At 42.1% G+C, this 12,931-nt stretch overlaps 1 protein-coding gene across 15 annotated transcripts in view; it reads left to right on the top strand.

Moving 5' to 3' along the window:
* The window catches only part of CDKAL1 (CDKAL1 threonylcarbamoyladenosine tRNA methylthiotransferase), a 585,431-nt gene that overhangs the window by 107,134 nt on the left and 465,366 nt on the right, over positions 1-12,931 (top strand). For all 15 annotated transcript variants that reach the window (XM_089776363.1, XM_075921165.2, XM_089776362.1 and 12 more), the window contains one exon: positions 10,642-10,726. In XM_089776363.1, coding sequence (XP_089632489.1) covers positions 10,642-10,726 — 85 coding nt within the window. The remainder of the gene's footprint in view (positions 1-10,641; positions 10,727-12,931) is intronic.

Below are 12,931 nucleotides of genomic sequence, written 5' to 3'. Positions count from 1 at the left end.
GGGAGGCGTGATGCCGAAAAGTTTGGGAACCACTGCTCTACAAACTGGTAAATGTAGGGTTGCTTTTGACTCGGCTACTGATTGGGGTTTTTAAAGCCTCTAGTCTGAGAAAAATGTGTGCCTATACAATTACATGAAGTTTGCAGGCAAATTGGATTTATTTGCTCAAATGATGGGCATGCCAGCTTCAATAGTGTAAATTTAAAGAGTGTTTTGAGCAGTCTCTTTAGAATTCTGATGTGTAAAATGTCACAGAAAAAGTAGAATCATAAGCAGTTTTAAGAGAATTTTGTTAATAAGAAGAGTCCTTCTTATGCAAATCAAGCATGTAATTCCAATTCACATATCAACAGTCAGATCCAGTTGCTGTTCAAGTATGGCATTGTTAAACTGTGGAGAGGTTTCCAGGATTATCAACAGTTACAGCATATTACAAGCGCTGCATCAAGGCTGACAGCTTTTTCACCTGATCTGTTATAATATCAGTAGGTTTTGTATGACTCTTAGCTTCATTCTGAGTCACATTTTTGTATTCATAAGAGCTTGTTGAAGTTAATTTTTCACTTATTCTGGAGAAAATGTTTAAAGTATTTAACTTTGATTCACAGTACTGCTGAGATGGCCAGATTGAAGAGCCAATGTACAATAGTGCTCTAAAATTGTATTATAAATTTTGGTAGCTATTGGACATCATTGATGTGACCTGGAAATTACATTATTAAAATGTGTCCATATGGATCTCTAAGGAATGGCTTTCTGTTTAAGGAACAGGTTTGGGAATTGGGAGATCAAGATTAGAGCTACAGCTTCCCTTTACAGTGACTTCCTCTGTGACCTCTGGCAAGTAACTTCATGCTGTGCCACACTTTCTAGGTTTGTAAGATGAGGCAAAGGGGAAGTGAAGATAAAATACACGAATACGTGTAAAGTACTTTAACTGTAAAATATTTTACAAGATTGAAATTTAATTTTAGATATTTGATTTCAGTCTTACCTGTAACAGATCAAATAAAGGGACTTATATTTTAGACCTAAATGACTAAATTTTTAATTTATAACTAAGTTTGAGCAGAGTAGACTAGAATCTGGAGAAAAAGAACATAAAATCATATTGTAACTGTATTTTTCCTGGAAATCTGAATAGGGTTCAGATTAGGGGAGAAAGGTAGACATGCTTTTCCAGACTCTGCTTGTGAAAATATCCAAAATGCTGTGCTGCACACAATAGATTGTGAAGATGGAAGAGGTGAAGCAGACCTTCTTTTTTTTTCAGTGGCAGGCCCATGCTAGATCTTGCTTCTACATTCTTTGTAGTGATGGGTTCAAGTTTTATTTTGGTGGGCTGTACTTTTAAATACCCTTTTATTGTATGCCTAGTTACCTCTTTAGGCCCAAGCAGTTGATTTGGTACCCACACCTTTATTTTCAACTTAAGATAATTGTGCTGATTTATAGTTTATAAGTGATCAATAATATAAACAAATGATAGAAAAAATTGTAATTATTTTTGTGTTGTCTTTTGGTGTATTAATGTTTAAGATTTTTACCCTGTTACCCTTTTTATATTGCATAATCCTGTCAATTTACATTTTCCAGAATGTCCCAATTATGTTAGATGTATTCAGAGGTTTCCATGACCTTTAGTACTCTATGTACTCTGTGTTGTTTTGCAAAGTGTGTGATAGATTTTTGTGGTTTACTTTAGTTCATGGAAAAGATGTCACAATGCAAAAAAACAAAACAAAATAAGCATTTAACTGTGGTTTAGAGTAATGCTTATTAGCTTAAAAATATTGGTCATTTGACGTTGGTGAGTTATTTGTTACTATCAAAACATAAAGAAGACTGTTTTTAGGTAGCCAATTACCTAAATGTGATCAACACTGAAATATTAATGGTCTGAACTTATTAAAAATAATTAAAACTTGGAAAGGTTTAACTTCTTTTTCCCTCCCAGCCTAGGGTAAAGCAGGATTGTGTTGGAGACATGACAGGTCAGGTAACTCTCCTCAACCCCCCCCAAAAAATCCATGATAGATCATCATCCGCCTCTTCTTTTTAATGAGCCAGCAAGAAAGCATGGAATGAAAAGCCAAAGAAAGTTCCAGTTCTTTCAGTAATTCTCCATAGTTATTTCACTCTTGATACACATGGGCTTCTTGCACTCAAGAATGGAATTTTTGGGTCAGCAGCTAGGACTGTAGCTACGCTTTGAGTATCCTCACCCCTCCTCTGCAGTGCATGAAGGGCAGAGTGGTCTACTCCTGAGGGAATTGCGTGTCAATGCATGCACACAAAATTCATGCCCCCTACTGATTTCTTTGTTTCCTCTCAGAAAAATGACTTCTGATGGGGAAATAAAGGGAAGTCACAAGAGCTGCCACAAGTACCTCCCTAGCAGTGGTGGCAGTTCAGTTTGTCAGAGCAACTGGTAGAAAGATAAAATCACTGCCAGTTGGGGGGGCTATGCTGTGTGTGAAAGAGAGAGACAGACACAGAGGGTAAGGCTTTGGGGTGTTTGAGGTGTGGGGTAGGCTCTGTCCCCTCAGGCAGAACAGAATGTAAAAGCCTGCCTGCTTAGTGTATTGTTCCCTCAGGACTATAGAACAGGTGTAAAAACTTTAAGGCTTCTTTACATTGCCAGAGTGGTTAAAAGTAACCTTATTGTAATGGACAGTATGGCCTTATAAATGCTTATAGTACTTCAATTAGAAGAACTGGTCTACATTTTTTGATTGAAAAAAATTCCTATCAAAATATGGTCCATGAATGGCTTGCTACTGACCTTTCTGGCAATGGTCAGTAGTAAATGCAAATTCTGAGTCCTCACCCTCGCTTTTCAGTTGCCTATGATGTAACTCTGAGCATACGGCTGCATATATTTATTAACTAATAATTAGAATTATAGGGTCCTGACAGTTTCCTAGCACAAAAGGAAAAGTTTCCATCCAGACTCGGCCTTTTGCTATCTCAGAGCCTGCATGCTGGCTGGTTAACATGGAACTTATTCAACAGATCTGCAGAATATTCTGATGAAACATAGAAAGGACTCTACAGAACTAGTCCAGCCAAGTGGAAAAGATTTTCTGTTTAGGCAGAACAGAGCAACATCTCTCCCATATTTGTGTCATTTTAGACTACTGGTCATTGAAACGCACAGTGCTTTCTATGAGCTCTACTAGAGTTCACCTAAGCAGCTATATCAGCACACCGTCCACCCATGTAGGATCACGCTATACTTTCGCACTCTACAGTAGCTAAATTCCTGGAAGGCCTGTTGTATGCTTTCACTGTTAAGGGAACTCCTTCTGTACTGGCCATCTAGTGTGGGCCTAATTGTGTTGATAGCCTATGAGGGTACTCTTTTTTTAGGAAAACATACAGGCTAATTGACAGCTAGGGAGATATTTATAAATATAATATTTGAAAATTTATTTGTATAGGTAAATTTTGCGAGTTTTTAGTTACTTGACACAGGCATGCACACAATGAGTTTCTTCAATATGTATGTGCCGTAGAGGGGAAAATATAACAGTGGCAAAAGATTGTTGTTTTGATGAGAAATAGCCTCCACTATTTGATTAGTATGTAAATATAACTTAGTTACATTGCTTAACATGAGAGTTAACAAGAAATAAGTAAGAGTAAGAGACAAAAGTATTGAAAAGTATGATAAAATAGTAGTACATAGTGTTGTAGGAAAAGGAAAGGCCAAAAACTTCACCTTCTTAAATCTCTTTTTAGGCACCTAAATTAGTGGACCTCATCTTCACAGGAGCTACTGATTCTGCACTGGTAGAATCTGAGACATACATAAGAATGAAGCTGAATATTATTTTTAAATATACAAATCAAAATAACTGTTCACATTTTCAAAACACAAACTGCAGTATTCCCTTGTATAGTTAGTTGTAAAAGTCCGCAAACTCAGCGGTAATAACAATCCCAGGCCTGTACTTCAGGCCTTATGATTTTTAATGCATTTATCCTCACAACATGGATTATCCACCATTTTATAGATGGGGAATTGAGTCACAGAGAAACTACATCACTTGTTCAATCACATAGGAGTTTGAATCCTAGTGCCCCAAGTCCCACCAGGAGCCCTAACCAGTGGTCCATCCAGTGCTTTTTTTGTGACGATACTGTCCTGTACGCAGTATCGGCATCTCCAGACGCAGTTCCAGCACCTCCAGTCAGAGCTCAACAACTTTTCCCCTGGAGTACCAGCACCTTTTTTTTTCTTTTTTTTAAACAAAAAAAAGCACTGGGTCCATCCTTCTTGTGAGTGAAGAGTGCTCACATTTTTTTGCCATGAAATACCATTGTATAAGATTTCTCTTCTGACAGTGTTAGTCATTTATCTCCCAAGTGCCTTTGTATCTAATTGGTTTGGTGTTTATTTTGTCAACCTCTTGTTAAACAATACCCAGTAGTTCTCAAGTTTAGAGAAAATTGTTCTGAGGCTGGAGATGACTTATAGTCATGGTTTGTACTATTAAAAGTAAGCACACTTAAAGTACTTTGAAACACAGTTGTGGCAACATTTTATTGCATAAAAATTCATTTTTTAATTCATTTTTAACCCACTCAAAGCATAACATTTTAAAATAACAAAACACTGTTTATTGGTCATTGTAGCTTATGACCTAAAAATGTCTTTGACGTTTGTGGCGACTACTAAATAAATTATATACATTGCTGTGGATTAGTTTTGAAAATTATTTTGTGTTTTTTATATACTCTCTTCAGTTGAGAAGGTGTTGTTCATCTTTCCTTGCTTTTAAAAGCCAGTCATTCTCCTCCTTATTTTGTTTGTTTTCATACAATTGCAAATGTACTGATATTTACATTGAAGGCAAAGAGAGCATGCTTATTAGCACTGAACTTCTGCTCACAGAACAAGTTTAAATGTAAATATTGTGTAAATCAGAAGCTCCCTGAGGGTTTGTCTTCACTGAAAAGTATAAAGCTTAGCGGCAGCAGCGCTGCTTTGGCAGTGCTTTAAACTGAAAGTGTGGCCATGGCACAAGTGCAGGGGGAGAGATCTCCCAGCGCTCTATGTAAACCATCTGCACAAGAAGAGTAACTAACAGCACTGGGAGCAGAACTCCAAGCACTATAGCCTAATTCACACTGGCACTTGATAGCACTGTAACTTTCTGTGTTCGGGAGGGTGTATTTTCACACTCCTGGGTCAGAAAGCAAACGCGCTGTAAAGTACCAGTGTCAACTTAACCCTAAAGCAGTGGTCACCAACCAGTAGATCAGAATCTACTGGTAGATCTTGGAGCCTCTGACAGGTGATCCTGACCGGTTTGGCCAAGAGGCTATCAAGTGCGGGCACTTCAGCTGCCTCTACCCCCACTGCTGTGCACCTCCTGCCCTTTGCCTTGGAGCTGCCTCTCCCCGTCCCTGGGAGCCTCCTGCTTGCTGTGCAGGGCAGGGCAGGGGAGGGAGAAGAGGGGCACTGAGGTCAAGTTGCCCCCTCTCCCATCCCGTATATTATTTCCACAGACCAGAGTGAGGAGCACAACAGGTCTTGGGAGAGAGTTTGTTGGCTGCCTTTCGAAGTGGTGCAGGGCCAGGGCAGCAGTGAGCCTGCCTTAGCCCCACTGCACCACCATCCAAGAGTCACCTGATGTAAGCAGTGTCCAGTCAGAGCCCACATCCTGAAACCCTACCCCAGTCATGACCCCCCTCCTGCACTCCAAGCCCCTACCCTAGCCTCGAGCCCCCCCAGGATCCAAACACCCTCCCAGAGCCTGCACCTAGAAACCCCTCCAGCCTCCAACTGCCTGCCCCATGCTCAGCTCAGAGCCCCTCTGACACTCCAAATCCCTTAATCCAAGACCACAGCTTGCTCCCCAAACCTCTGCCCCTGCCTGGTGAAAGCGAGGGAGTATGGGGGAGGGAGGGAGTATGGAGAAAGCGGGGCGGAGCCTCAGAGAAGGGGCACAAAGGAGACAGGGCAAAGGTATTTGGGTCTGAGGTAGATCTCGGAATGCACTTCAATTCAAAAAGTGATCTCATGCTTTCAAAGGTTGGAGACCACTGCCCTAAAGGATCTTTCAAACTTAGGCTATCCCCAGTGTGTTTTTATTTCAATACCTAATAATTATTTCCAATGTATTCATTGATAGACTAAATACTTGCTGCTGAGGCATTTGTTTAAGCCTTCACAGATTTCAAGCAAGCAAATCTCTCCCCTCCCATTGTTACTGTTCCTTTAGAGATGACTTTGAAAGGGTTAGCCTGTGGCCATTTGTTTGGTTCCTTGGAATATGTTGCATTTAAATCTGGAAAGGATTTTAACATCTCAGAATAAGTTAACTATGGAACCTCTATTACTAACACTGTTTAAATAAAAATCTCTTCGAAAAAGTTGTTAGTTCCTATTTTACATATCATTTGCATTTCAGCTCCTTCCTGAGGTTGGATGAGTGACAATTAACTGAAAAGTGGGAAACTTTTTAAGAGGCAAAGACAAGATTGCAGATACCTACGTATATCTATCTAGAGCTTGAGATTGTATTTCATGTAGCTATGGGAAGTAAGCTTTTTATATATTAGGGGTGGGCAATAATTTTTAATAGGGGGCACTCCAAGATTTTGGTAAGTGGTCACGGGCCGCTGTGAAGGAGGTGTTGGGGTCTGGGATGGCAGGTGGGATGTAGAAGGGAGCCTGGGATAGAGGGCTAAGGTGCAGGAGAGGGAGTGTGAAGTCTGAAAAGGAGTTCTGATGAAGGAAAGGGTTATAATCTGAGGCAGAGGATTGGAGTGCAGGGGTCCAGGAGAAGATTTTGGCTTGGAGGAGTGGTGTAAAGGGAGGTGCAAGGTCTGGGTGGGAGCTGGGACCTGGAAGAAGGGGGAAAAAGGGGTGCAGCGGGCTTGGGTGGTGACGTGGGGCAAGGGAATGGAGTGCAGGGGAGGGGGAGGGGGAATATGTGTACAGGAAAGGATTCTGGCGAGGAGGAGGATACAGAAGGGGTGTAGGGTCTGGGAGGGAGTTGTGACCTGGAGAAGGTGGGGAGAGGGACTACAGAAGGTTTGGCAGGTAGTTGAGGGGAGAGTGGGTTTGGGGTGCCAGAGGCAGACTTTGGCTGGGAGGCACTTACCTAGGCAACTCCTTACCAGTAGCGCTGCATGAACCTGAGACAGGCTCTGTGTGTGGGGCGGGGGGGGGGGGCGCGGGCTACTCCAAGTGGCTCTGCTCCAGCACAGGGAGTGAGGATGCTTTATTTGCTGTCCCTACCTGCAGAAACGTTTCTCAGCTTCTATTGGAAGAAGCAAGCCCATGGGAGCTTGGGACAGCACACAAAGCTTTCTTCTCCGTGCTCCGCTTCCAGAGCAAACAGCAGCCCGCTGTTTAAAGCAGCTGTAGATGCTCTGTAGTAAGGGTGCTGGCGAGGCAGCCGTGAGCTGGATCCAGCAGCTTAGCGGGCTGGATGCGGCCCTCTAGCCGCCGCTTGCCCTTCCCTGTTATGTATGGACAGGTAGTCACAGATTATACATATATAGACACACACTATTTTAAAATTATTGCAGTGATTAATTTTATGTTTTTTCTTTCATGAGCTGTCACTTTAATTAGGTATCTAAATTACATTTTGACATAAAATAATTTTGTTCCGTTTATTACTTTTATAATTGTAAATCAGTTTACAATACTTCATTTTGCTCAATATTTGCTAAAAGCTACTATCAGAATGTAACTGGCACAACAATAAGCAGTCCTGATTAGTGTCAGAGCACTGAAAATGTGAAATGGCTCTTCTAGTGCTCCTTAGGGCTTGCTCAAGGACTATGACATGTTACTCTTCTAGGAGAGTGACCTCAAATAATTTGGATTCTGTGGTATTTGCCAATCAGTTGAAAAGCAGGTGGAGAGAAAAGATTCACTGGGTAGTATTTGGAAACCACTTTTCTTAGAAATACGGAGTATTTTTCATGTCCTGTATTTGTTTTGGAAGTCTAAATTTTATATTAGATGACAAGCTAATTTTCCTTATTAAAATTAGTTTTAATCTTTCTATTAATTAGAGTAAAAATGCTCTGTTCATGCCACATTGTAGACTGCCTCTGAGGATAACTTCATGATCCAACACAATTAATGTGTTTAGCTATCACAAGTTTTTAAAGAATGTACTAAGAAACTTAGCTCTGAAAATTATTGGCATAACTAAGGGTATGTTCTTAAACCTTGCTTCTAAAAACTGCTGAATGTTAATGGTAAAATAGTTAAAACGTAGCCAATGCTAATAACCATTGGATGTTTTTTCCTAAATAACTCATCTTGGTTTTCTTTCTACAGTAAATATTTATGCTTGCGTAAGCCTCTGTTGTTTACTTTATTACACAATAAAATTGAGATGACAACTTTTGCCTTCATGCTAGTGATGCCAGCCTCTATCAGCCATTTGTTTACATTTTCAAACAAGCACCTTCCTGCTTTTTCCTCGTGCACAAGAAGTGTTTCCAATAAACATCTATAAAACGACCTCATTTTCTGCCTTCAACTCCCTGCTTTTAAACTTTCCCCTGATGTGATTACTACAAAAATACTGATAGTGGTTAGGTAGATGATATATTTAGACCACGCTGCCTATCATGTTAGTCAGTGTTGTCTCATATTTTGCTTGTGTTCCCACTGTGTATATCTACATGCTGTGGGGTTTTTTTTAACTTGGATTTGTAAGCTCTTTGAGAGAGGGAATTTTATTTTTGATACTACATAGTTAGGGTCCTCACATTCACAGCCAGGAAAAGTATGTCATGGACCTTGAAATCTGGTCTCTCCATGAAATCTTTTTTTTGGTATGCTTTTACTAGGGATGTTAAATAGCAGTTAGTAATCTAATCGAACATCGACTACTCGATTAGTTGATAAGGCAGTCTGTTGCAGCTCTGCTTTTTACTACATTTAAAAAGCCACTCTTACTACATTTAAAAAGCAAAGGTTTAGTGTCTGGGACCCGGTGTGACTGGGACTGCTTTGTCCTGGGTTGTACCAGGTCCCTCACAGCACCTTTGCCCCCCTGTGGAGACAGTGCTGTGGGGAAATGGCTTTTAAGCCAGCTCCTGCTCCCCCTCCCGGTGCCTCTGATACAGAGGCAGAATGGGGGCAGGAGGAGAAGCGACTAGTTGAGTAGTGACTTGACTACCCCAATAAGCCTAAGCTTATCGGATAGTTGACTAGTTGCTTACATCCGTAACTTTTATCCTATAGAGTTCATGGGTGAGACAGACATTGCCCAAATTAGGGGATCTGACATGATAGGGAGTTTTAAGGGCATTGCCATCTATACTTTGTGCTGCCTTCAAAGCTGGGTGGCTGCAGCGGGATGGCTGTTGGCCAGATGCACAGCTCTGAAGGCAGTGCTATGCCAGCAGCAGCACAGAAGTAAGGATGGCAATACCATATCATGCTACCCATAGTTTTATGCTGCTGCCTTCAGAGCTGGACAGCTGGAGTGTGGTGTCTGCTGACTGAGGGCCCTGATCTGCAGGCATCCGCTCAGAAATAAGGGTGGCCAGAGCTGGCCCAAGGTGTGGGCCAGCTGGGCTACCGCTGGGGCACCCCATCGTAGGAGCACGCGAATGGCTCGGGCCAGCCCTGAGGGTGGCAACACCATCCCATGCCATTCTTACTTCTGCATTGGTGCCTGGTGGTGGCTCTGCCTTGAGGGCTGGGCTTTCAGCCAGAAAGCCCAGCAGCACCTGCTCTCTGTCTGCTCAGCTCAGAAGACAATGCCACTGCTAGCAGCAGTGCAGAAACATGAGTAGTAGGGATGTGACTAGTTAACTGATAAGCCTAGGCTTATTGGGTAGTCGAGTCACTACTTGACTAGTCACTTTCCCCCATCACTGCCTCTGTATCAGAGGCACCAATGGGGGGAGCAGGAGCTGGTTCTGGTGGGAGCTGGCTTAAAAGCCAGTTCCCCTCAGCACTCTTTCCACGGGGCATGGGAGGCAGATGTGCAGCGGGGGAAACGGCGCAAGCGGGTACCAAAGCAGTCCCATTCATGCGGGTTCCCTGCTACGCCTTCTCCTTTGAAATGTACAAGAGCCAACCGTGGCCCTTGTACATTTCAAAGGCAGAGGCGCAAGCACCCCCCCCATCAACTAATTGAATAGTTGATGGAAATTCCATCAACTACTCGATTAGCTGATTAATCAAAATTGAGCATCCCTAATGGGTAGATGTATCACAACCTTCCCTGCAGTAACCTTGTGACCAATTCACAGCTCTTTTTTTAAAAATCAAGATCCCTACAATTACAACACTCTGAGATTTCAGAATTAAATGGCTGAAATAATGAAATTTATGATTTTTAAAAGTACAATGACTAAAATTGACCAGAATGGGCCAGGAATTTTGGATGGACCCTGTAGTACAGTAGTGTTCTGGTTTATGACCGCAGCACCTAGGTTGTATTACATTCCAAGTAATTAACAAGGGTAAAAGTGTGCTTTCATAAACAGTGTTCATGAAATTTCAAAAAGTATGTTTAAGGCTTGATTATTGAAAACTTATGAGAACAATGTGCTTCTTAACAAAAGTTTAAATCTAATTTCTTTATTGTGCATAGTTCCAGATATAGTTCTTTAATGCACCTATCTATCTCTTCTGTCTTCCAGAGAATGCTGCAGAAGCAGACTTGTGGCTTTTGAACAGTTGCACGGTAAAAAGCCCAGCTGAAGATCACTTCAGAAACTCAATTAAGTAAGTTGCAGTCTTTTATCTCCCCCAAAGAAGCCCAGTAATATCTAAAAAGTCTTTAGTTTTAAAGGATATCTATTTTCAGTTGAGTTTTCTTATGATCTGCACTCATCTAGCTGGAATAGATTGTGAATGGTAATGCAGTCATTGTCTAATAGCTTGTTTTGGGGATTTGTAGTTGTTCAGTCCAGGGCATCTCTGCTATAAGTCTCCCTGGTATGCATCTGTTCCGCACTAAAGTTGTTAACGCTTGTAGGAGCTGATGCGTTATAAATCCTCCCATTCTCCGCTCTTAAGTCGTGCAAACCCCCCCACCAATTTGCACAAATGGAAGTCAGCAGCAGAAAAAAAATTCCCCACTTTGAGTTATTTCACCATAAGTCCCAAGTTTTTTGGAATGTATCTTAGACTTATAGCAAGGATGGCCTGTAGTACACTCACCAGGCAGGAGACAGCTCTCCTGTTACTGCAAAATCTAGGAGTTTCCATATTTTTCTAAGGAAGGTTTTACTGCAGCAATGGGTAATCTAGGTTAGTGAGTGGGCCTCATGAGATGCCTTCCTTCATTTCAGTGAGCCGCAAGATTGTCATAACTAAGACGGTCTCCTGGAATAGGGTAGTTTTGCTCACTACACTTATGAACCTAAAATTTGCAGGGTGTGCTGATTGAACTGTAGCAGTGTTTTAATTGGATGCAGAGGGAGCACACAGCTCTCACAGTCAGTGTTGTGTATAATCAGCACACACCACACTTCACGTGCCCTTATTTAATGTGCATTTCACTTTAGTAATATCAGCAGGAAAAATCCTATGTGGATGGAAACCAGCAGAATCTAGAAACTCTGTGTATGGGCAATGGTAAACAAAATGTCTCATGGGCCATGCATAGAACCCAGTGGGACACAGTCTACAGGTTGCCTACCACTGTCTTACAGTGTTTTCTTAAATAATTATTTTTTGTAAAGGTACTGTGAATGACCAACCATCTTCTTCCACCCCCATATATTTAAAAGTGACCATCAGTGGATCCCTTTAGTTAATTTAAAAATGTTTGCTGCAAAGTATTTAGAACTATAAATATAATACTTGCATGTGGAGATGGTGGTATATTCTGGGTCATGTCCATCCCAGATTTGCTGCTTGGCTTATATTGAACATGATTTCATGGACTGAGCATGCTCAGTAATACTGCTGAAACCAGCTGCCCTCACTATGTACTGTTGCTATTAGCAGGGATATCTTCGCTTACATATAATTATTATTGAAAAGGGTAAAGTGAGAACCTGTCTTCACATTCAGAGCCACAGTGACATGAATGCAGCTGTACCGCTGTAGTGACGATTCTCCTCTAAGCTGATGGGAGAGCTTCTTCCATTGGCGTAGTTGATCTTCCTTCTGTACTGACAGTAGTTAGTAAGAGGAGAGAAGATGCACAGCAGTATTTATGCTGGAGCTTAAGTTGGTATAACTACATCACTTAAGAGTGTGAAAAATCCACACTCCTTAGTAATGTAGTTACATTATGTTGGTTTCTAATGTAGACTTAGCTTGAGTATATTATAGTTAAAATAGAACTAGTCTTCTGGAAGTATATTGTGTGGTTGTGTGTTGATTTCCAGATAAGGTTAAGCCTAGGATTTTAAATGTCTTAACTTTACTAGATGCCTAAAACCAGAGACTGGATTTACAGGCAGTCCCCGGATTACGTACAAGATAGGGACTGTAGGTTTGTTCTTAAGTTGAATCTGTATGTAAGTCGGAACTGGCGTCCAGATTCAGCTGCTGCTGAAACTGACCAGCGGCTGACTACAGGAAGCCCGAGGCAGAGTTGCTCTGCCCCGGGCTTCCTGGAATCAGCCTCTGATCAGTTTCAACAGGCTGAATCTGGATGCCAGTTCCCACTTACATACAGATTCAACTTAAGAACCCCAGGCGTCCCCAGGTCAGCTGCTGCTGACACTGATCAGCAGTAGATTCCAAGAAGCCCGGGGCAGAGCAATTCTGCCTCGGGCTTTCTGTAGTCAGCGCTGGTCAGTTTCAGCAGCGGCTGACTTGGGGACTCCTGGGGCAGAGCAGCGGGGGTGCTGCTGGGTTGCTCCAGTAGCGCCGCTCCTGGGCACTACTGGACCAATCCAGCAGCACCCCAGCTGCTCTGCCCCAGGCGCCCTGATTCAGCAGCGGCTGAATCAGGATGCCTGGGGCAGAGCA

This window comes from Pelodiscus sinensis, chromosome 2 (assembly GCF_052426305.1).
Source record: "Pelodiscus sinensis isolate ZL-2025 chromosome 2, ASM5242630v1, whole genome shotgun sequence".
Taxonomy (NCBI): domain Eukaryota; kingdom Metazoa; phylum Chordata; order Testudines; family Trionychidae; genus Pelodiscus; species Pelodiscus sinensis.
Note: the sequence above shows the minus strand (reverse complement) of the source record. Positions and strands in the feature narration are given on the sequence as shown.